The sequence below is a fragment of the Phaseolus vulgaris genome, chromosome 9 (assembly GCF_000499845.2).
Source record: "Phaseolus vulgaris cultivar G19833 chromosome 9, P. vulgaris v2.0, whole genome shotgun sequence".
Taxonomy (NCBI): Eukaryota; Viridiplantae; Streptophyta; class Magnoliopsida; order Fabales; family Fabaceae; genus Phaseolus; species Phaseolus vulgaris.
Genome location: NC_023751.2, coordinates 37,044,473 through 37,066,706, shown reverse-complemented (window position 1 = coordinate 37,066,706; position 22,234 = coordinate 37,044,473). Strand labels below are relative to the sequence as shown.

Here is a 22,234-nt window from a genome sequence, read left to right as displayed (position 1 = left end):
TGTTGGCAGCAGAACATTATGAGTAGCAGACAAAAGCTTAACAAAACTGGAACCTAAAAGAAATCAGAAAATGAAATGGAAACTGAAAAAAAGTGATACGTGGCAGTTGAATAGCAAAAGCAGTCAAATCATTGATCTTTGTTACTGCTCCGTAGCTGTATGGGACCCACCACATTGACCCCTCTTTCTTCTCTTCCTTTCTCTTCTCTTCCATTCTCCATTTTCCATTTTCCATTCTCCATTCTCCACCACCAACTTCTCAGTTCAGTGCTGGGAAAAGAGTGACAGAGAAAACGTAGAATGAAACATGGTGGGTCTCAGTGTAGTGTTGGAAGCACAGAGAGGAAGTGCTACCAAGAAAACTCCACAAGTCATTAGCAAAACAACCATGCTCAGCACCATCAACAAACACTCTGCTTCTTCTGCTTCTCATCACTCTGCATTTCAGGAACCAACGTTTCTACACACATGTTCTCTCTGCAGAAAGAGACTCTTACCAGGGAAAGACATCTACATGTACAAGTGAGCATTACTACTCTTTCTTTTCTGACACTTTTTCCACTTTCTCCTCAAACCCAGATCTTGTTTTAGTCTATTTAAAATACTGCATGCTTCTTCGTTTCTCTCTGGTTTCTGTTCTGACAAAAGCCAAGATCTTTTATGCTTTTTCATCGACCCATTAATGAGTTTATTCTTCCATGGCTCTATAAACGTGAATGCGTGAAGAGGGGACAGGGCCTTCTGCAGCGTGGAGTGCAGGTGCAAGCAGATTTTCATGGATGAGGAAGAGAGTTTCGAGAAAGAGAAGCTGTTTTTTACTGGTATGAGTCCCACATCGTCTGGTTCATCCTCAGAAGCTCGTGGGCATGAGAAAGGAACAAGAAATTGAGTGTGTGGTTTTTGGTTATAGAAGAATGAATGAAGTAGCCATGGTGGAATAGAGAGAAAATAGTAGTTGACCAAAAATGGGGGATTTTTTTTTTTGTTGTTGTTGTGTTTTTGTTTTTTAGCTAGGTTCCAGTTTTACCCATGGTTGTGTTGTAGTAATAACTTCCAAGTTTTTGTCCTTTTGCTTCCTAGTATGAAGCCAAAATGTCCTTTCAACTTTTATTTTATGTGGCTCCATTCTCCAACCTGTTTGGTTTCAACCGTACGTGTGATCCAAAATATTAATGTTTTCTAGACACGCATGTGTTAAATGTTACTACCCATCATTATCCACACAACACAGCTAGAAAATGGAAGTGAAAGAGATAACAAGATAACACTTCTTCTTCTTTTTCCTTTCTTAATCCTATTTTCTGTTACATGTTTATCAAAAGAATTCTTGTACACAATAAGTGTTATTAGTTTATTATATTTCATCTTCCACTATAGTACACTTTTAAGATAAAATGTCACTGTATTTTTTTCTTATATAATGTAAGATATGATTGATGCGACAAATAAACAAAATATTATGTTTGTAATAGTAAAGTGTGTGAAATTGTGGTTTTCAACTATCAGTACATAAATATATCAGTACTATTGATCCTCATTTAATAACTTTTATTCTCTTCATTTTTTTTTCTTCCTGTTACATTATCACTTCTTCCTTCTTTTCTGTTACTTTTCCTCTCCAAAATTTAATGTCCACACACAACATTGTTCTATCATTATTGCCCACAAAGGAGGTTTTTGAGACATTGCATGCTTTGTTGGAATGTGACTTATATGTCAACCATGTTGAGTTTTCTTGAAGTATATGTTTTTTTTTAAGATGTTTGAATAACACTTAAAATAGATTATATTTATGTTTTTTTTTGGTGATAAAAGAAAAAGAAGGTATGACTGATGAGGAGCATGTTTTGCATTTGTGAGGATGATGGTAGTTTTTGAAATGGTGGTGAGTGGCATAGTAGCATTGAATTGATGGGTTTGTTTTTAAGCAAAATGACAATGCACAACACTTGTTACTATTGGTCGAGTTTTCTTTCCTGTGACTCGCATTTAGAGGATTGTCGTACAAGATTCTATAGCACGTTTGATGTTTTTAACTCTCAATAGCCTCATTTTTTTTAACTTCAATTCTAGCTATATATTTTTGCTCAATAGCCTTTCATTTATATATCATATTTTGTAGTGTGTATGCATTGGCTACTGCCTAACCCTCAATGGCAAGTTTGCATATAATGCCTTGTTTGCTTGTTAATTAATTAACTACTAAATTACTAATCCCATTTTCATGCATTAAGTTTCATATTTTGGACCAACCTTGGACTTAAAAGCTGAATATATATATTAAGAAGTGTTCTTTAAGCCTAACTCAACCTCAACCTCACAAATCGATTTATGTGACAGTTTATAAGGTGAGGTTTGCACCTATTTATATGCTGTAAAATGTCTTAATTTCTAGTCGATATGAAATCTCCAACATATATCCTTACACCGAGACTGACAGCTTGTATATGAGACAATATATTATAAGTGATTTGATATGACCCGATAACACGTAGACTGATAAGTCCAACAAACACTCATTAAAATATGGTGAAATTATAAGAGTTTTTATTTTTTTTGTTAATTTGTTTCCATGATTATTATTTTCAGAACAAGGAGAGTATAATATACCATGCTGAATATGACTAACCTATGATAATTAATCTTTCATTAAAGGTTCCAATACCCTTTGTAGTGTATTTTAAAAAAATAAAATTCTGGTTATAAAAAAGTCTTTCATTTTCATGTAATAAGAGGGCAAGTAGTTGATTTGCCTTCTGTTTTTAACTATGAAGTGTTTGAAAAAGAGAATGCAAAGCTTAGAAGAATGCAATAATGCAATAATTATGTAACTCACAAAAATTATCAATATTTTTTTAGTTTTTTATTAATAATAAATAAATAAAATAAGACACTTCAAGGTGTTTCAACTCTTATACAGAAAAATTCAGATCAAATTTCTTAACACCCATCCAGCTGGAAATTCAAAAGACACTACAACACATCAACTAAATTAACATAGACAAAGCAGGAGACATGAACACATCAGAATACAATTATATTAACCCTCCAAAGGAATCACATTCTCACGAGACAAAATATTACAACAACTAAATAAGTTGTTTGAGAGCAAGCAAAAAAAAAAAGCCAAACATCCAAACATGATAAACATCAAGCCAGATACGAAAATAAAAAAACCTGCACAGAAACACACCACAATTTTCAACTTGGACAAAATGTTAGACATAAATCACCAAACATCAATTTCTCAAATAACTTAATTTTTTTTTAGATAAGATGAAGAAAATTTTGGACTTTGGTTGTACAGTAACTATAGTACTGCTTGCACCAAACAAGCAACCTCTTCTCACATGGATGAATCCAAATAATGATAATTTTATGTGTGCCAGCTGGAAGACAGACACTTATATAAGACTATAACAGGATAATAAATCAGTGAAATTTATATGTTTGGAAATAAATATATAGCTGCCAATAAAAACTCAGACTCAAATTCAAATACACATACTTCATTCAGGTTTTATCAAATATAACACTGATATGGTGAGGGAAAATTCTGGGCATGCTGCATTTGAAGGCTTCTTCTGATCAATACAAGGATATTACAAGGGTTGCTTTTCATCTTAAGTTGAAGCTTCTTTAGCATTGCATTGGAATGTAGTTCTAAACTGGTTGCAGAAGCATTTCATGATGCTAGTATTGTTTCTTGGAGGTTGTGATGATGATGAGTATGGAAACATTGTTTGAAGATTTTGTTCTTCTGTACTTCTTGAATCTTCACAGGGAAACACTTATACTCATAAATAATCATTGAATAAGAAATCAAACTCTTATTTTATAAAATTTTATTCAAATATTTTATTAAATATTACACCCTAGCTAGTGACATGACCTGTGAAGACTAGACCTAACCCAACAATTTTGTTTTGGGAAATTAATTCAAAATCAAAATTTTAAATGATAGCCAGTGATATTCATAAATGCTTATTTTTTTTTTTAATTTGAAAACCTCATCATTACATAGTATAATAATTAAAAAATTAAATATTTTTTTTAGTTTAAATTTTAGATCAAGTTGTAATACGAAAATAGTTAGAATTATTTTTTTTAATGTGGAATTTGTTTAATTTGAAATTTCACATCTATCAATCTAATGAATTACAATGGATATTGTGCAATTAAAATAATAACATTTTTTTTAATTATCAATTTAAAAAAAAACTAACAATCATTTTACACATATAAAAATTAATTCCAATCAATTTTATATTATAAATATTTAAACAATCTAAAATTTAAACTAAGATTGAAAATTTCATATTATAATACAAGAAAATCATCAAATAAAAATCAATATTTAAAAACCAAAATAATTAGTTGCAATAATAACTAAATTAGAAACCATTTTAGAAACTAAAAAAAAATTGATTTCTAAATTAGTTTCTATTATTGTGAAATAGTTTCTAAATTGGTATATAATTAGCTACCAATGTTTTAACTATCATTTATTTAGATTCTAAATTTAGTAGCAAAAACATTAGTTTGCTAATTAGATACCAATTTAGAAATTATTTAAAAAAATAGAAATTAATTTAAAAACTAAAAATTTATTTAGTTTTTAAAATAATTTTTAATTTAATCACTATAAAAGTTAATTATTTTTATTTCTAAAATTGGTTTTTATTTCATGATTTTCTTGTAGTGATTGATGAAAAGGATATAACCTAATTTAAATTAAAATAATAAATGTATGTTAGTAATGAAGACGGTTTTTATAATGGGTAGAATAAATCATAAGTTTTAATAAAAATGGTTGAATAAAATAATATTTTTAAAGTATATTTAATAATTTAGTTTTTGTAAAGGTGTGATAGATATATTGATATTTTATGTATGACAGAAGCTGCAAAAGGTGTTGACCAAAGAAGAGATGTAACACGTATAAGATAGAGGAGGAAGTTATCCCTGCACCTTTCACAATTCTTATCTTCAGTACACTCTTTGGCTGCTATTTCAGAATTTCACTTACCAACACCTCAGAAAGTTAACTCATCCCAAAGCAATTAATTCAATAATCATATATAAATATTTTATTCATATAAAATATTCTTTATTCAATAACATAAAACTTACACTTGTTTTCTTTTTCTGCTAGCTAAAACTAACATGGTTGCAGTAGTTTATAGATTCAATTTTGATATATTGTCAACATGCTTTTATATTAATATATATTATCTGATTATGTATTTTATATTAATAAACGATTACTATTTTAATAATTAATTAATTTTTAATATTAATATAGAGTGTCTTCGGAATCTATCTTCATTTCGTTCTTCTTATATCTCCTTTCTTTTGTTTGTACTTCTTCTCTCGTTCAATCGTGTTTATAAAATTACCTTTCGATCTCTCAATATGTAATCTGATACCTACAAGAACATTCTAAAGATTAAGTCAGTATTTGTATTAATCATTCAACAGATAAAAAAACTATAAAACTGAACTAAACAATTTATCTATTTATACTACTTGTTAATAGGTCTATTAAACCTATCACATCATTTGAATATTTCAATTTATCTTTTATTAATTAATTTTTATATTTAATTAATTTTATTTATCTTTCATGCGTGTCACACTTATGTGTTTTTTCAAAAGTTTTATATGACCAGTTCAATTCACAATAGATAAATCTTTTTCAGTTAAAAATATTTATATAAATTTTTTTCCAAATACATTCATTATTCTAAATTACTAAATATTTTACATAATAAAATGAAATTAATTATTCTAGAAGTGCTGATTTTTCTTCTTGTTATGCATAAGCTAATATTTATATAACACGTAATCAAATGTAATTAATCATTTACTTTAAAGTCAAAATTTAAATGTAGTATAAACATTAATTAAAATCATGAAACTCAAATATTTCTTCCGGGCATGGCTGTTTCAAACCATCATTGAATGCCAAGAGAAGGGAGAAAGCATCAATCCACACACCAATATCAGTGGCATGTCAGAATAATTTGCTACATTTATCTGTTCAATACAAAAAGAAGAAGATTACATTAACCAAATGATGAAAAAAAATTTAGCTTTGAAACCTATTATCCAAAAATGGCTTTAGTAATTTCCATAACCCGATACTAAACCCACTTTTATTGTTTTTATAAAACTGTTTGTTCTGATTTAATCTTGAGTTTCATCTAAAATACCTTTCACTGTCATAAACTAATTTTTACATATCAAAATAATTAGTTGCAATAGGAAATAAAGTAGAGACCATTTTAGAAACTAAAAATAAATTTGGTTTCTAAATTAGTTTAGATTATTGCTAAATAGTTTCTAAATTTTAACTACCAATTATTTAGTTTCTAGTAGAAAAATATGGATTGCTAATTAGATACCAATTTAGAAACTATTTAACAATAATAGAAACTAATTTAGAAACCAAATTTTGTTTTAGTTTCTAAAATGGTTTCTAATTTAGTTACGTAACTAATTATTTTGATTTTTAAAAATTAGTTTTTGTTTCATAATTTTTTTAATATATTTTTTTTATTCTGACTGATGTTTATGCTTTAATTTATATGAATTTGTTTAGTATTGTTTTTTTGTGTTAGCTTTTTCCTTGTATGTGTGCTACTTCTTGATGTTGGTAGGAATCTTAGGTTGAGTTTTTGGAAGTTTCTTTTATAAGTTTTGACTGCTCCTAAAATGTTTCACATTTAATTATTATTATTTTTATAAAAAAGTTTTATTTTTTTTATTTGCTTGAAACAGAATTTCAGTGCATGCTTCAGAAAAATTGCTTTTTTAAGATACAATATCTTCTTTTTTGAAAACCCTTCTAAGTTAATCCTTTTATATATATATATATATATATATATATATATATATATATTATCCAAACGAAGAACTGGTTTAAATGACATCAAATATACAAGAAAAAGAATGTCCAGCAAAGATTTTTGCATGTCAGTGGAATTAATACAAAGGAGGAGTGCATGCATGCAGCAGCACAATCACAGGATAATTCCCATTGCTCTCAACATCTTTGCGACCACAATAAAGCTAGCCAGATTTGAAGAGTAAAACCGCTTTTTGATCCAAATAGAAATAAACAAAGTGGTTTGTTTCATGAGTCACATATGAGCCTGCAAAAAGGAAGAGAAGTTCATGAATGAATGCACTTTAATAGTGACTGTAACGAAAATATAACCAAGCTAAGAAAGAACAAGAAACTGTCTTCATTTACATTAATCTGAATTTCATTGAAAAAAGAATAGTATTTGTTCAATGGCATGACGTGATATACGAGATTCTGTACAAAATTTGTTTAGATTATGGACAGTTGTGCATTACAAACTCCATGGTATCCAGAATTCTGAATCTCATCACCAAGAATAGAATAAGATGAGATGTGGTGATTAGTATAGCAATGAAATTGATTATAATCATAACTGTCAGTAACAGTACATCACTGAAACTAGATTTGAAACCATAGTTGCTTGGGCTAATGGCATAGTTCTTAAAGTTGGTTTTTTGACCATGATGGGGTTATTTTTTTTTTTTTTATCAAAATGGGATCCGTTTAAAAAAAATTACAAATTTAGGCAAGTCGTGCAATTCGGCACGACTTCATATGCAGAAGTCGTCCCAATTAGGCACGATTTCTGCCATGTTATACTAAAGTCGTGCCAACTTGGCACGACTTCTGCCCTGTCATACTGAAGTCGTGCCAACTTGGCATGACTTCTGCCTTGGTAAAAACCCTTACAGTTTGGTAAAAACTTAAACGGACCCCATTTTGGTAAAAACCAAAAAAAATAACCCCATCATGGTAAAAAAACCCTTAAAGTTTCCCATCCCATTATAGCTCCAACTGGTTTTCATAACTTCTAAGATACAATTTTCAACATGTCTCTCAAGATCTATCTAAGTTGACATTAAAAGGGAATACATTTATGTGAATAAGGAAGGATCCTAATATTAATAAGCTTTGAGCCAATGATATTCCTTTCTGTTGCATAATTAGGAGATAATTATTCCGTAATTAAGTGCAATTAAGTGCAGATCTTATTCTCTATTTATTAGGACAGATTTGATATCGGTTAGTGATTTGATTTGTATAGCTTTAATTACCTATTATTTCTTGTTTTCATTACCTATTATTTCTTGTTTTCTTTCCTTAATTAGGTTGTAAACCGTCTATAAATTGAGACCGTAATCACATTTGTAAAGACATCTTAGAAATATATTTCATTTATTTCTTTCAACTCTTTCTTTTGAGGGATTTAGAGTCATGGATACACATGATTGTGGTTTCATATTTTGTCTTTGAGGCCTCAAAATGGCAGGAGCTCTCAAGGTTCTTCATAAGAAAAGCTCTATCCAACCAGACTACATTGTTTATACACACTTTATTTACAATATTGTAACCCCATTCTAGGGTTACGACCTAAATTAACACATTTACCAAAAGACATGGTTGCGTGGGCACAACACAGAACATGGATATGATACTAGACATGATTTAAATCTTATTAAAACGAGATATGAAAAAAATGTATAAAATTAACATAAAAACAATTTTTAAATCAAAAGAGTAAATCAATGTTTTAGAAGTTAACATGAGTCACTGTAAAATGCCATCACTAATCTAATTACAGTATTCCCATCAATATTTGTATAAAAAAATTTAAAGAATGCAAAATGAAACTAGGAGTAACTGACATGTTAGTGCTTCCTTCTATGAGTTTTTGTTGTCTCGTGTTTCTGTGTGTAAATATGCGACACTGTTGAGTTTGAAAATTCAAAATCTGCCTAACTGATTCTTCTTTGAGACATTATTTTTAAACAAAAAATCCGTACAGATTTTTTAAGTAATCATGTGATGTGAAGATAAGACAGAGAAGTATGGAATGAGATAATTATATCAGAGAGAGACTGAAAAAGTTACGGAGAAAGAATTGTAGAAAACTGTTGTGCTAATGGTATGAGTATAACTCTTCTTTTATTATGCTCATGGCCTGATTCAAATTTGATTTATGAAAGGATTTGTTAACTAAATAGAGGGGTCAAGAAGGTTTATATATGGTTCAACCCTTTGATACTTCCATGTAATGAAACAAATGCTCATGATTAAATTGTAATACAATACTTAATGATAAGCATAACACTAATTTAAAATAATGATGGAAGAATCACATTTTGAGACCATTTTACTAATTTTTTTTGAAAAATTCAGATTTAATTCTGCTTACGTTGTGTTGTAATGCCAATCATTACATAGCTAATCCTACATTCGAATAACACAGGGAGTTATGTTATGAAGTGAAATGTAAATGGAAAACAAAGAACTTTGTTGAACTTGTATTACAAGAACAGATAAGACCAAGAATGGATGAATTGGATAACAAGAGTCTGCTAAGGGAAACAAGGTAGATTGATTTTTCAGTATTTTTGGTAGTTGGTTTGTCAGTTTAATTTTTGCAATTGTAAATTTGCAATAGATTATATAAATTTATGAACAACCTTATCTCCAAATAGTTTGTTTTTGGCAACACGAAATGACATCATTTGATCCATAAAGCCAACCCAACCCAGTAGGAAATGGTTTTTACATAACTAAACTCCTATTCAAAAAATGCTATTAGCTGACCTCTGACATCAACATCACACCCAAGTTTAAAAGATTAAAACTTGAATTCTACACAATACATGTACAAGAAATTGATATGGAAGATTAAAACAAATAGAGAAGATAATCCATGAAAGAAAGAGCTCTTCGTTCTGCTTTAAAATTAATATCAACTAGTGAATCATCTAAAAGTTTGAAAAGCAGAACATCAGAAAGAGACCAACCATAGACTTACTCAAAACCTTAAGATTTATCATGCCCACATATTAACTACTTTACCAGATCACGAAAAGATACAATAATTTCATCAACATGAACTTGAATAATAACATTAATAATAATAATAACATTGTGCAATTACACAACATAAATATTCAAGCAAAACCCTCAGATTATGGCTGAATGATACTTGAAAGATTAATGGCACTGAACTTGACAGAAAAAACTTAAGACTCAAGAGAAACCAGCAATTGTAAATATTTTTTCGATATTCAAAAGGTTCTTGTTAACAAGCAGCAGGCTTGCAGAATGGAGAGTTGACACTGAGATATCCATAGAAAATGAAAGACAGATAGATGATGAGGGGAAGAAGATATAAAAGCAATGGCCCAGCAATTTGATTCGCAGCAAAACAACTCATCCAGTGATAATTTCATCAAGAATGAATTCCTAGTGTCCAACTAGATATAACTTGAAAACTGTAGCACCCTTAATTTTCTTTAGCTCATTATCAATTATACCATATGTTGAAGAATACAGAACATCATTGAAGAACATTTCATCCAACATGACAGGCCCTACATGCATCAAGTTGCCGACACTAACATGAAATATCAGGGAGCATTTGTCCCCAGCAATGCATAGGGGGAAAATTGTCTGTCACCACACACCACAGGTCCACTGTATATAAGTAATTGTGACTCATCAACACAACACAAACCACACCAACTCAACTAAACATACCATTCAGTTCACAATTTTCTGCTGGAGAATATAAAAAAGCAGAAAGCCTTTAAATCTTATTCCACGACTAGAGAATCATCCATATGCAACAACAACAACAACAACAAACCTAGGTTTCAGCATCCTTCTAAATTCCAACCACCAACAGAAGCAAACACACAAGGACCAACTTACATAACCTTAGATCTACTCAATTTCCAGCAGAGAAAAATAACCTAAACCACAAATCCGAGTATACCCAAGTACCCAAATCATTGAGAACAAGTAATAAGAATAAAAAATAACAAAACGAATTACCAAAATTACGACCAACGATGCAATGCCAAGTGGGGCCATGCCTCTTATCGAACTCCTTCTTTATCTGCTCCGCAACATCTTTCTCCACATTGTACTTCTCAAAGGTCTGATTAATCCGTCAAAAAGCCAACGCTTTACGACACAACACAGCAAGCACAAAAAAACCCAGAAACAGAATCCAAAAGGGTGAACCATGAAACAATTAAAAGGAAGAGAGAAAAGTCGTAAAACTAACCGCGACGGCGATATCAACGGCCTCCTTCTGCATTTCGGGGATCATGTCGGCGCTCTTGATGATGACCTTCTTCGGGGGAACGGCCGGTGCCGGTAACGGCTTCCGGTCATCGGTGTTGGGCCCCGCCGTTGGCGTCCCGGCAATGTTCTTTTTCACTTCTTCACTCATTTTTTTATGTAATTTCTCTCTCTGTATCTACCTGTGTGATATGAAATTTTGATGATGATTATGTTGGGTTTCGGGGAAGTGAAAGCGATGTGGGGTTGTGGCTAAGCTGAGAAATGCAGAAGAAAGAAAAGAGTTGCAGTGGTTAGTGTAGAAACAGCAACACCACACCACACGCTCCAGAGAATGCTTCGGAGTTCAGCAAGAGGCCCACCATAGGCACTGGTTTGGAGAATATGTTGTTTTTATTATGAAATAAATAAATAAAATTAGTGCTTTTTGAATTTAAGAATTTTATTTTGACGAAAATAAAGTTGTATTCTGAAGAATATGTTGGTGTGGTATAATGGTGGCGAATCCTTGCACGACAGAAATTAGGTGCAGCATTGGCTGTGATTGATAGAATGATGTTTGTGCGGATGAACTTTGTTTTCTGTCTTTTGGTACCATGCATGGCCACACCATTTGATTAGAAATTTTGATAATATTAAGTTATTGTTTTTGTAACTTACTGCTGAATGTTTCTTTTTCTTCAAAGGAGAGTATATTAAGCAAACTGTTTTGAAAGTAACCAATGGGAAGATTTAGCCAATTTATCTCTTTTTCTTTCTATGTTTTGATATCAAGTTTGAGAGATAACATTGTTAAGGTCAATTATCGTATTTGAGATATCGTTCACTTTGAAGATCGATGATCTGTCACGATTTTATCTTCAAAAAACATTTTAATTTATCTTTTTTTCTCTCTTTGCTTCGACCTCAAGTTTGAGAGATAACATTATTAAGGTCAATTACCGTATTCGAAATATCATTCACTTTGAAGATCGATGATCTGTCACGATTTTATCTTCTAAAAACGCTCCAGTAGGTTAAAGAGAAAAAAATATATAAACTATTATTGAACTCGACTCCTATAGTTATATAGAACTATTGGCGGTACCAAAACATCTACTTAAGGTGAAACCCCATCTATTCCTCCTCCTTCATGACATCATGCATGCATCTCTGTTAATATTTGTTCACAAGAGTTATAGAACAGAATCAATAGTTTGTGTTATTAACAATATATCCCATAACCTTCTCTTTCCATCTTGTAGCAACAAGAACCTAAGATAATGTTTTGAAGATACAAAAAATGGGTTGCAAGTTATTATTCATTGTGAAAAGATTTTTTTTTTTTCAAATGAGATGCATAAAATTTATACTCACTTTGAAATTTCTGTAATATGCAAAAACACTTCAAACCTGTAACTGTTTCCAAAGACACAATGAAGTGGAAAACAAGAAGTTGAAGGAAAAGAGGAAGAGGAATTGAGCGCGTTAGGCATCAAATAATAAAAGAGTTGACAAGTAAAAATTTGAAAACAGAGGTTATGAAGATGTGTTGTAATTGTGTACTGGGTAAATAAATTCTTAAGAATCATACATTCTTGAAATGTTACAATAATCATATATTTATTGAAGTATAATAACTGAGATGTTATTATTAAGCATGCTTAAAGATTATTTGATTAACTTTTAATATTTCTAGAAATACTTTTTAAATTTTCAAATAAAGACTAAAATGAAAGTTTCAGAATATTATAAAAATAACTTCATATTCCTGTAGAAATCTAACCTTCCCACACCCTCTTAGGGGGAAGCCCTGTTTCCATATATAACTTTTCTGAGAATGAAAGATGTCCAAAGCTTCTTTTATAACCTTTTAAGAAGAATGGGAATAAATATTCTTACCTAATACTGCCAAAAATGCAAAAAACACTCCATGAAACAATATCTCCGAAAATACTATTACATGCATCAGAAAACCTTTTTTAAAATAATATTTTCTTCTTAAAAATTTCCTGAGAAGAAAAAAACACTAATCTCAAAATGAAGTGATCCTTGAATTCATATCCAAACTGATAACTAGTTTACATGACATCAAATATACAAGCACAATGATACATGGAGGACTGAATACATGAGCATAATCACAAGACAAATCTCATTGTTGTCAACTTCTTTGCCACCACAATTGGACTAGCCAGACTTGAAGAGTAAAACCGCTTTCTGATCCAAATAGAAATAAACAAAGTGGTTTGTTTCATGAGTCACATAGGAGCCTGCAAAAAAAGGAAAACAAGTCCATGGATGCACTTCAGTAATGAATTGTGTTGTTCTTCTAAACATTACAACTCTTACAAAGAATACAAGTAAGCTAGAAAGAACTAGCAATTTTGTCCTTATTTGCTTTAATTGTCTGAATTTCATTGAAAAAGCTAATAAATAGTGCGTAGGGTACTGGATGGGGTAAGATTGTGCATCAAGAAGACAGTATTCAAAATTCTGGATCTCATCGTCAAGACTATGATGTGTTGACAAGAGAATGTAATAAAGTAGATCATAAACCATGTCAATACCCAGATCATCCAAACATGCACTTAAAAGTTAACATCAGTAACTGTAAAATGCTTTAAAAAGAAAAAAAGAAACTGCAAATAGGATTATCTGTCCAACGTGATTCGTGTTAGAGAAATTATTTGCATACAACTTCCTACAATTTTATAACAATGGGATAAGACAATAGAGAAGTGTGGAGATGAGTGATGTGATGGGGAGAAATAGAGTGAAAAGAGATGTTATAGGAAATTGTTGTATAAATAGTACCTCTTCTTCTATTTTACTCATGGCTGAGACTATGTTTACGGTACAAAAGCATGAGTAGAAATTTAAGCTTAATAAAAGCTGGGTATTATGAAAGGACCAGTTAGAGTCGGGAAAGTAAATAAATAATTCAACCCTGGTGATACTCTTATTCAATGAAACACTGTTTTCTTCTTAAATTTAGTTCTTAACCATAAAACTGATTTAAAATGATGGGAAAAGAATCACCACAGATATTTAAAGTTAAAAAATGATGGGAGAAGAATCACCTTCATTTACCATTCATTGAATGTTTAGACACACCATTTTACTAAAGAAATTAAAAAAACTCAAAATTTAGTCTGCTTATATTGTGCTTTATTCCAAATCACATTGCCAATTCTCCTATGTATGCATAAGAGAGAAGTTATGCTACACACTCACACAGTCATCAGTAAACAAGTAACTTTATTGAACCTGTATTATATGGATAAACAATATGATTGTGTTGAGGCCAACGTTATCAACAGCGTGGCAGCCTATGGCAGAAGCCATGGCGGACAAATTTTTTATATATAGACATAAACTAAAAAATAAACAGCAAAAGTGACATATAATATTAAAAATAGCATAATGACAAAGTATTTATAGAAGTCTCATGGTTGTCCTCGCATAAAGTCTTAAAACATAATTCACAAAAACAATAATATTTCATTTTACACACTTTCTTTGACATTTGTGAAGTGTTCCCATCTTATGTCTGACCTATTACTCTTAGTGTTAATAACAAAGTTTGAGGATGCATTGCTTCGGATTTGGGTGATTGAGATTATTCTATAAGTGAAATAATTGGGAACAATGTTTTATAAGCAATCTGAGAACAAAAATCAAATAATAGGTTCTGAAATTTAAAATAAAAAACAGAGCAGCAACTAGATGGAGTAGAATTTTCGAAAAGGGAAGAGTAGAACAACAGATGACAAAGGAAGATTAAAACAAATAGAAGGTACAAGAAGAAAAAAATGAAAGTAGCCTCATTCTCTAATGTTTTCACAGTTTAGGGTTCTCGCATCATGAAGGTCCTCGTTTGCAAAAGGGGGGGCCCATTCTCATGTATTCAAGCTTGGGATTGTTCAAAAAACGTGTCAAGCCCAAAACCATATTTTTGGAAAAATAAAACTGATATTCCATCATAGGTGTCACCACCGCTATCACATATGTCCATGGTGAATATGGTGACAAAACTTCCACACCATACCTCTATGGGGCCACCAGAGCCACCAATTAATAACATCGGTTAAGGCTAGGTTTTACTTAGTAATGCAAATATGACTACAATTCCATACTCCATACAACAGGGTGCTTAGTTTAGGTTGTTTGAATCTATGGACAAAGTTCAGGATCAGGTGCTTTTTGTTATTTAAAGATGTCACTCAAGCTAAAAGGAAATTTCACCATAGCCACCATTTAATAACATTGGTTAAGAATAGGTTTTACTTAGTAATGCAAATATTATACAATTCCATACTCCCTACAACAGGGTGCTTAGTTTAGGTAGCTTGAATCTTCAGTATGTAGTGAAGAGACAGATCGAGATGTAAATATTCAAGCTATATGGACACAATTCAGGATCAGGTGCTTTTTGTGATTTAAAGATGTCACTCAAGCAAAAAGGTAATTACAAACAAAGTAATACAATTAACAATGCTTTATGGTAATTAGTGTTGGACAGCGAGGTGCCAAGAGCATATACTCAAGTATTATAGAGATGATAAAGTTCCAAGGGCAACAGCCAGAGAGCAAAATTGCTCAGAGGGCACAGTGGCTGTTGAAAAGCAAAAATGCTTGCTAGGCCTGAAAACTGCCTAGCAAAAAGTGCTCAGAGGACCCTAAAGCTGCTGGAGAGAAAAAATGCTCAGAGAGCAAAGTGGATGCCAGAAAGCAAAATGCTCAAAGGGTCCTGGAGAACAAAAATGCTAGGCATGACAGCTACCAGAGAACAAAAATGCTTGGAGAGAATGGCAGTTACCCGAGAGATACAATAATGAGGAACAAAATGAATAACTAACAATGTGATAAATATTTGCTAAGATATTTCCTACTTGATGTAATAAAATCATATCATATCCTAATTTTCTATTTAATGTAATCAAATCATATATTTAACAAACTAGTTTTCTGTAAAAGGTTCACAATTGAAGTAATTTTCCATATAAACACTCATTATCACAAAATCCTAGTGGCTGACCTTGAATCTGAACATTACATTCAAGTTTGAAATATTGAGCAAGTGCAACTAAACTTATATATGGATGTTAGAAAATTTTCACAAGCACATGGGATGATACTGAACATTACAAAGTCTTTCTAAGCAAATAAATGAAAAACTGAAAACTATAAAATTCTACTCTCATACATGTACTAAAAATTTATCCAACAGAACAGTATGCAAGCTAGTCTAGGTCTGCAATATCAATAGCAGTTTGTTAATAGTAGAAATAATAGTTTCTTTCTATTGACAGAAAAGAGTACAACTGACTCCATGAACTTTCAAGAGACTAAGGCTCTCCCACAACACTATGAATTCTGGCAGAAATCAAATTGAAACAAAAACAGTAATGGATATTTATATTAGGAGAACACTCCCACATAAGGATGACTTCCTCAGTACAGTGAATTTAAGACAAATACGAAGAAAACTATTAAACAGTGATGATATGGAGCACTGCTCCTTACAATATGAAGACTGAGATTACTAGCTCTGAATGATAAACTGCTAAGAGAGAACCAGATCCTCTCCTAACCCCAAAACCACCTTGAAACTTTTCAAGAATCTGTTTATGCCCCCTCCATTCTGTTATTTCCCCCCCAAATAATCCTTCTCTATCTCTTCTAGCATGATTACCACATCCTCCTCTTCCATTCTCCCACTGCCACGGGTCAATTCTGTCATTTCACTCCCACTACTCTCTATCCTTACTTTCCACATGTTTCGTTCTCCTTTCATACACCTATAGGCCTATTTAGGCCAATCCATACTAAAACTATAAATTTCACCTTGTCCTCAAGGTGAAAATCAGCGAAACCTTATCCAGAACACTGCCTCCCATATATTCTCATGATCAGGGAGGTTAACCCACTTAACCAATACTAGTGGTTCCATTCATCAACCTATGCACTTGCACTATCTCTTGAGGCATCACCTGCAATTCCCACCATTCTACAAGGAATTTGTGACGACATGGCAAGGTAAGACCAGCTTGCATGCGCAGACAAGTCCAACGTGTATGCTGCTTGCCCAATCATCCTCTCCTTAACTTCAAAAGGACTTGTACTTATAAGGTTGCGCCTTCAAATAAACCCTCTTCCTCCCCTATGTCAAATTTGACTTCCCTTCTTTTCTTATCTACCAACAACTTCATAGAATTCTGAGCCTTGCATAATTGTTGATCAAATCTTATTGGATTGCATCTTTTTCCAAAAGCAAATGATCCACTTCACGTACTAAAGTTCCAACGAGATGATACTTGACTATGGTGGCAGGTGAGGGGGCATGCCAAGGGCGGGGATCCCTCTCATACAGTGCCTTAAATGGAATCCATACCAAGAGATACATTGTGAGAACAATTTTAAACCAAAATTCTTCCCACACATAATCCACTCCACGAGTTTAGGATAGCCATACACAAAGCATCTTAAATAAGACCCAATGGTCCTGTTAGTGACCTCCTTCTGCCCATCCATTGTTTGTGTCAGCCATCTTAAATAAGTACTTCCAGAATTTACTCATGAACAACACCCTATACATACCCAAAACTATGGAATTCACAAAACCACAAAGGAAAATGATTTCTGAAATAAATACACCAACACCTTCTACCACAATGGATGGCTCAAAGGAAGAAAATGTGCTGATTTAGTTAATTTGTGCACAACCCTCCCAGGAAATCCATCAATAACTCCTACCAAACTTGAGTAGGAATTGGAAGAGGTTGTAGCAGACCAGCAAGCTTCAAAGCTTGATATTTATTTTGCTGGTAAACCTCACACCTCTGCGTATGACTTTCTATACTTTTTCTCGTACCTTCCCAATAGAAAACAACCACAATCCTCTAATAAGTTGAGTACCCCCACGTGACCACCCCATGGTGAAAAGTGGAAATATGCTATAACGGACATGATTGTGTTAGATTGTGCAGACATGAACAGCTTCCACTCATGCTGCAAACAACCCTATTTGGATATGAAATAGGATTAACACCAGACTTAATTGTCAAATCTTGTATCAATTTATTTAACACTTGACTTGCCATTGTTTATTCAGACACCACAGCCCAAAGGCCATAACCAAATATTCATAATATCCCTCATAAGTTCTGAACTTCATCCTATGAATATCTCTCTTACTCATTCTAATTTAGTGATATCCAGATTTTAACAACCAATTTTGAAAAGATGATAGCACTATACAATTCATCCAAGAGCTCCTCTATAACCTGAATTGGGAATTTATTGAGGGTAGTAATGCTATGGAAGGGCTCTACAATCAGTACAAAACTCCAAATCCCATTTTTTAATCTAAAATCAAAGATAGTGTAAGGACTTACACTTAGTTATGTCCTTCACAAACATCTCTATTGCATCCTTTAGATGGTGGGGTACCTATAGGGCTTGATATTTGGTATTTGAGGGCTTTCCTTTATCTCTATTGTATGATCACGTCTTCTAGTAGGAGGTAGTTTAGTGGCTTCTTGAAAAAGCTTTTGACATCCCACCTACGGATGAAACAAGACTTGAACAACTATTAATATTAGGAGGACACTCCCACCTACAGATGAATTCCTTATTGCAGTGAATTGAAGAAAAATATGAAGAAAAAATCTTAAATGGTATTGGAATAGAGCAATGCTCCTTACAGTGTGAAGAATGAAAGACAGTAGGTAAGGAGGTTAAACTGCTATAAGAGAACCAGCTCCTCTCCTTACCATAAAATCACCCTGACCCTATTTGATAATTTATTCAACACCCTCCATTTTGTTATACCGCCAAATAATCCTTATCTCTACCATCTAGCATGACATGACTCCCACATCCCCCTCTTCCATTCTCCCACTGCCACCTGGCAATTCTGCTATTTCCTTTCCCAGTGCCTCTCTCTCTCTCTCTCTCTCCTTGCTTGCCACAAGTTTCTTTCTACTTTCATACACCCAAAGGTCCTTTTTAGGCCCATTTTCCTCTAGCTTTACTCCCTTATCCCTCTCTTTGCCTCTCCTCCGAAACACATTCATTATGGCCTATGAAATTCCCTCTCAAATCACAAGATAAAATCCTTCTCAACCATGAGTCATAATGAACTTGACTCACTATGTAACCCACTAATGGACTGACTAACTATATCAATCATAACTAGCTGCTCATAGAGTTGGTCTAAGAGGCATATTTCCTTGACATAACAGGGTAACTGAAAACAGATGTGAAAGATTGTCATAATTGTGTAACTTATGCATATTAACTATCTGAACTATATGTGTAGGATTAATCATTACTTTCTCTGTATCTTTGATGTAAGGAACTCCTATAAATGAATGAATGAATGAGTGAGATTAGAGACAAATTTCTCTCTTAAGCATATTTTCCATACTTCTATCTCAAGTAAGATAATTGACTACTCAAAACCTTGAAGCTTTATCATACTTACAGACTAACTACTTTGCCAGATCAAAAAAAGAGTGTAAGTTTGATTAAGCCCCAGAGACTATGGACTGTAAATGATGCTAGAAAGATTAATTGCACAGGATAATACTTATGACTTGAGAAAAAGCATCAATTGTAAATAATTTTTCAATCTAGAAAAAGGTTCTTGTTAATAACAACAGGCCTGTTGGCCTGTTGACATTGAGATATTCAATGGAAATGAAAGACAAACACGCAGTGCAGGGAAGAAGATATAATAGAAACAGTCCCTTCATTCGCAGCAAAACAACTCATCCAGTCATAATTTCTTCAAGCTTGAATTCCTAATCTCCAACTAGATACTACTAGAGAATCCCAGCACTCCCTAGTGTCATTAGCTCTTTATTAATCCAAGCGATAGACCATATAATTTCCCTCTGTACAAATGTAGAACATCGGTGAATTCATCCCACGTGACTGGCCCTTTCCATGCATCAAGTTTGCATTTGAGTAGCTTACCTTTTAGGGAAAAAGAAGCTTGTCCAAACAGACCCCTAGCTATTATAAATTTTGAGAGACCAGAATGATAGAGCACTAACATGGAATATCAGGGAGCATTTGTCAAAATGTAAATAGTCAACGTTACATTCAACCATTTTCTCCTCCAGTAAACACTAATTCAAGAAAAGACTTCTGAAACCAACAAAGGAAAATCCCATCCTCTACAGCTTATATGGCACAATCAAAGTGGAACAACTTATCTGTCACAACAGTACATAAGTCATGGTGACTCATAAATGCAACACAAATCACACCAACTAATCTACATATTCATATACCATTCAGCTCACAATTTTCCTCTGGAAAATCAAGCTAAGAAGAAGGCCGCAAAATCTTATTCCGTAACTAGAAAATCAACCATATGCAGCCAAAAACAAAAACCTAGGTTTCAGCAACCCTTCTAAAGTCCAATCATGCAGAGAAGCAAACAAGAATTAGCTTACACAGATCTACATCCACTCGATTTCTAGTAGAGAAACCAAAAACCCAAGTCTACCCGAATACCGAAATCATTGAATACAAATAATAACAATTAAGAAAAGAACAAAATGAAATACCAAAATTACGACCAACGATGCAATGCCAAGTGGGACCGTGCCTCTTATCGAACTCCTTCTTTACCTGCTCCGCAACATCTTTCTCTACATTGTACTTCTCAAAGGCCTGATTAATCCGCAAAAAAGTAAAGGCTTTACGACACAACACAGCAAGCAAAAACAAACCCAGAAACAGAATCCAAAAGGGTGAACCATGCAACCAAGAAAATGGAAGAGAAGAAAGTTGTTAAAACTAACGGCGACAGCAATATCAACGGCCTCCTTCTGCATGTCGGGGATCATGTCGGCGCTCTTGATGATGACCTTCTTGGGAGGGACGGCCGGCGCCGGTAAGGGTAACGGCTTCCGGTCATCGGTGTTGGGCCTCGCCGTTAGAGGTCCGGCAATGCCCTTTTTGGCTTCTTCACTCATTTTTTTTCTATCTCTATCTTCGAATCAGCTTTGGCTAGCTTTTAGGGGAAGTGACGGAATCAGGTGGCGTGATTTTTTGAAACCGTATCCGAATAATATATATATATAATAATAAAAAAATCTTTGTTTTGTCTTCTAACTTTTTTATATTTTTCACATTTTGAGTTGAGTTTAGATTTATTATTGAGTTTAGATTTATTATGTCTTTAACTTTGAGTTTAAATGTTGTAAATTTTTGATATATTGATTGATGAAATTCAAATAAAATACATTTTTTATATTAGGTGCTTCATAAATGAAAATTTATAATTTATGTATTCTTATTATTATTGATGGAGGTAGTTGTATTAATGTGGTTAGTGGAAAATTTTCTTTACCCCCATTATACCTCACATTAAACCATATAAGTCATAAAGGTTAAGTGAAGAAGGGAGATTATTTTAATAAACAATTTTTTGTTTTTTTTTTTATCAAAAGAGTATAAAGATGAAGTTCTATATGGTATGGTGTCCATGGAAATAAGTCATGCATTTTTGGAAATATTAGTTTTAAGATCAATAGTTGCATTTGAGATATTGTCCGCTTTGAAGATCGATGTTCCGTCACGATTTTATCTTTAAAAGACGTCTCGATGAGTTAAGAAAGGAATGTGTAATTAAACTGTCATTTATATCAATCATTAAATTATGTGAGACTATATATTGGTCGTACCGAAACAAGTTCATATCCTAAAGTTTATCAGAATATTTATACTAATGACAATTTAAACTCATATTTATTATTTACATTATTAATTTGATTTTTTTTTACTTGATGTTAACAATTTTTTTACATATTAACCTACATTTGATGTTGGAATATCATTTCTCTAAAATATATTTCATAACTCAGCACAAGAGTCTCTTACTCTTCTTGTAAAACTCATATAATCTAATGACACTTTATTTTTTTATAACAGAAAAATGTAATGTATTTTTATTCTTTTAAAAGACTAAGAACACACATTATTCTTTTAAAATATAAGAAAGAAAATTGTATTAAATTTTTAAAAAATTAAAATAAATATTTTGAGGAATGTAAACTAATTTTACTCCCAAATTTTAGT

General features: G+C 32.4%; 3 protein-coding genes across 3 annotated transcripts; 1 reads left to right on the top strand and 2 right to left on the bottom strand.

The window, feature by feature from the left end:
- Positions 1 to 307: 307 nt before the first annotated feature.
- On the top strand, positions 308 to 889 carry LOC137822462 (FCS-Like Zinc finger 15). Its single transcript, XM_068627348.1, has 2 exons — positions 308 to 522; positions 727 to 889. Exons 1-2 carry the CDS (start codon positions 308 to 310, stop codon positions 887 to 889), a joined length of 378 nt encoding a protein of 125 aa, XP_068483449.1.
- Positions 890 to 6,920: 6,031 nt separating this feature from the next.
- Positions 6,921 to 11,756, bottom strand: LOC137821716 (uncharacterized). The gene is made up of 3 exons (XM_068626443.1): positions 11,139 to 11,756; positions 10,904 to 11,009; positions 6,921 to 7,157 (listed from the first exon to the last, which is right to left on the bottom strand). The coding sequence occupies exons 1-3, from the start codon at positions 11,304 to 11,306 to the stop codon at positions 7,075 to 7,077; spliced, it is 357 nt and encodes a 118-aa protein (XP_068482544.1). The 5' UTR covers positions 11,307 to 11,756; the 3' UTR covers positions 6,921 to 7,074.
- A 1,226-nt stretch (positions 11,757 to 12,982) lies between these two features.
- Positions 12,983 to 21,209, bottom strand: LOC137820374 (uncharacterized). The gene is made up of 3 exons (XM_068624432.1): positions 20,956 to 21,209; positions 20,719 to 20,824; positions 12,983 to 13,407 (listed from the first exon to the last, which is right to left on the bottom strand). The coding sequence occupies exons 1-3, from the start codon at positions 21,127 to 21,129 to the stop codon at positions 13,325 to 13,327; spliced, it is 363 nt and encodes a 120-aa protein (XP_068480533.1). The 5' UTR covers positions 21,130 to 21,209; the 3' UTR covers positions 12,983 to 13,324.
- Between the last annotated feature and the right edge of the window lie 1,025 nt (positions 21,210 to 22,234).

Coding starts and splice junctions, on each gene's coding strand:
- LOC137822462 (XM_068627348.1), top strand. CDS start 308: ATGGTGGGTCTCAGTGTAGTGTTGGAAGCACAGAGAGGAAGTGCTACC. Junction 523..726: donor AAAGACATCTACATGTACAA/GTGAGCATTACT, acceptor GAATGCGTGAAG/AGGGGACAGGGCCTTCTGCA.
- LOC137820374 (XM_068624432.1), bottom strand. CDS start 21,129: ATGAGTGAAGAAGCCAAAAAGGGCATTGCCGGACCTCTAACGGCGAGG. Junction 20,825..20,955: donor CCGTTGATATTGCTGTCGCC/GTTAGTTTTAAC, acceptor CGGATTAATCAG/GCCTTTGAGAAGTACAATGT. Junction 13,408..20,718: donor CATCGTTGGTCGTAATTTTG/GTATTTCATTTT, acceptor CTTTTTTTGCAG/GCTCCTATGTGACTCATGAA.
- LOC137821716 (XM_068626443.1), bottom strand. CDS start 11,306: ATGAGTGAAGAAGTGAAAAAGAACATTGCCGGGACGCCAACGGCGGGG. Junction 11,010..11,138: donor CCGTTGATATCGCCGTCGCG/GTTAGTTTTACG, acceptor CGGATTAATCAG/ACCTTTGAGAAGTACAATGT. Junction 7,158..10,903: donor CATCGTTGGTCGTAATTTTG/GTAATTCGTTTT, acceptor TCCTTTTTGCAG/GCTCATATGTGACTCATGAA.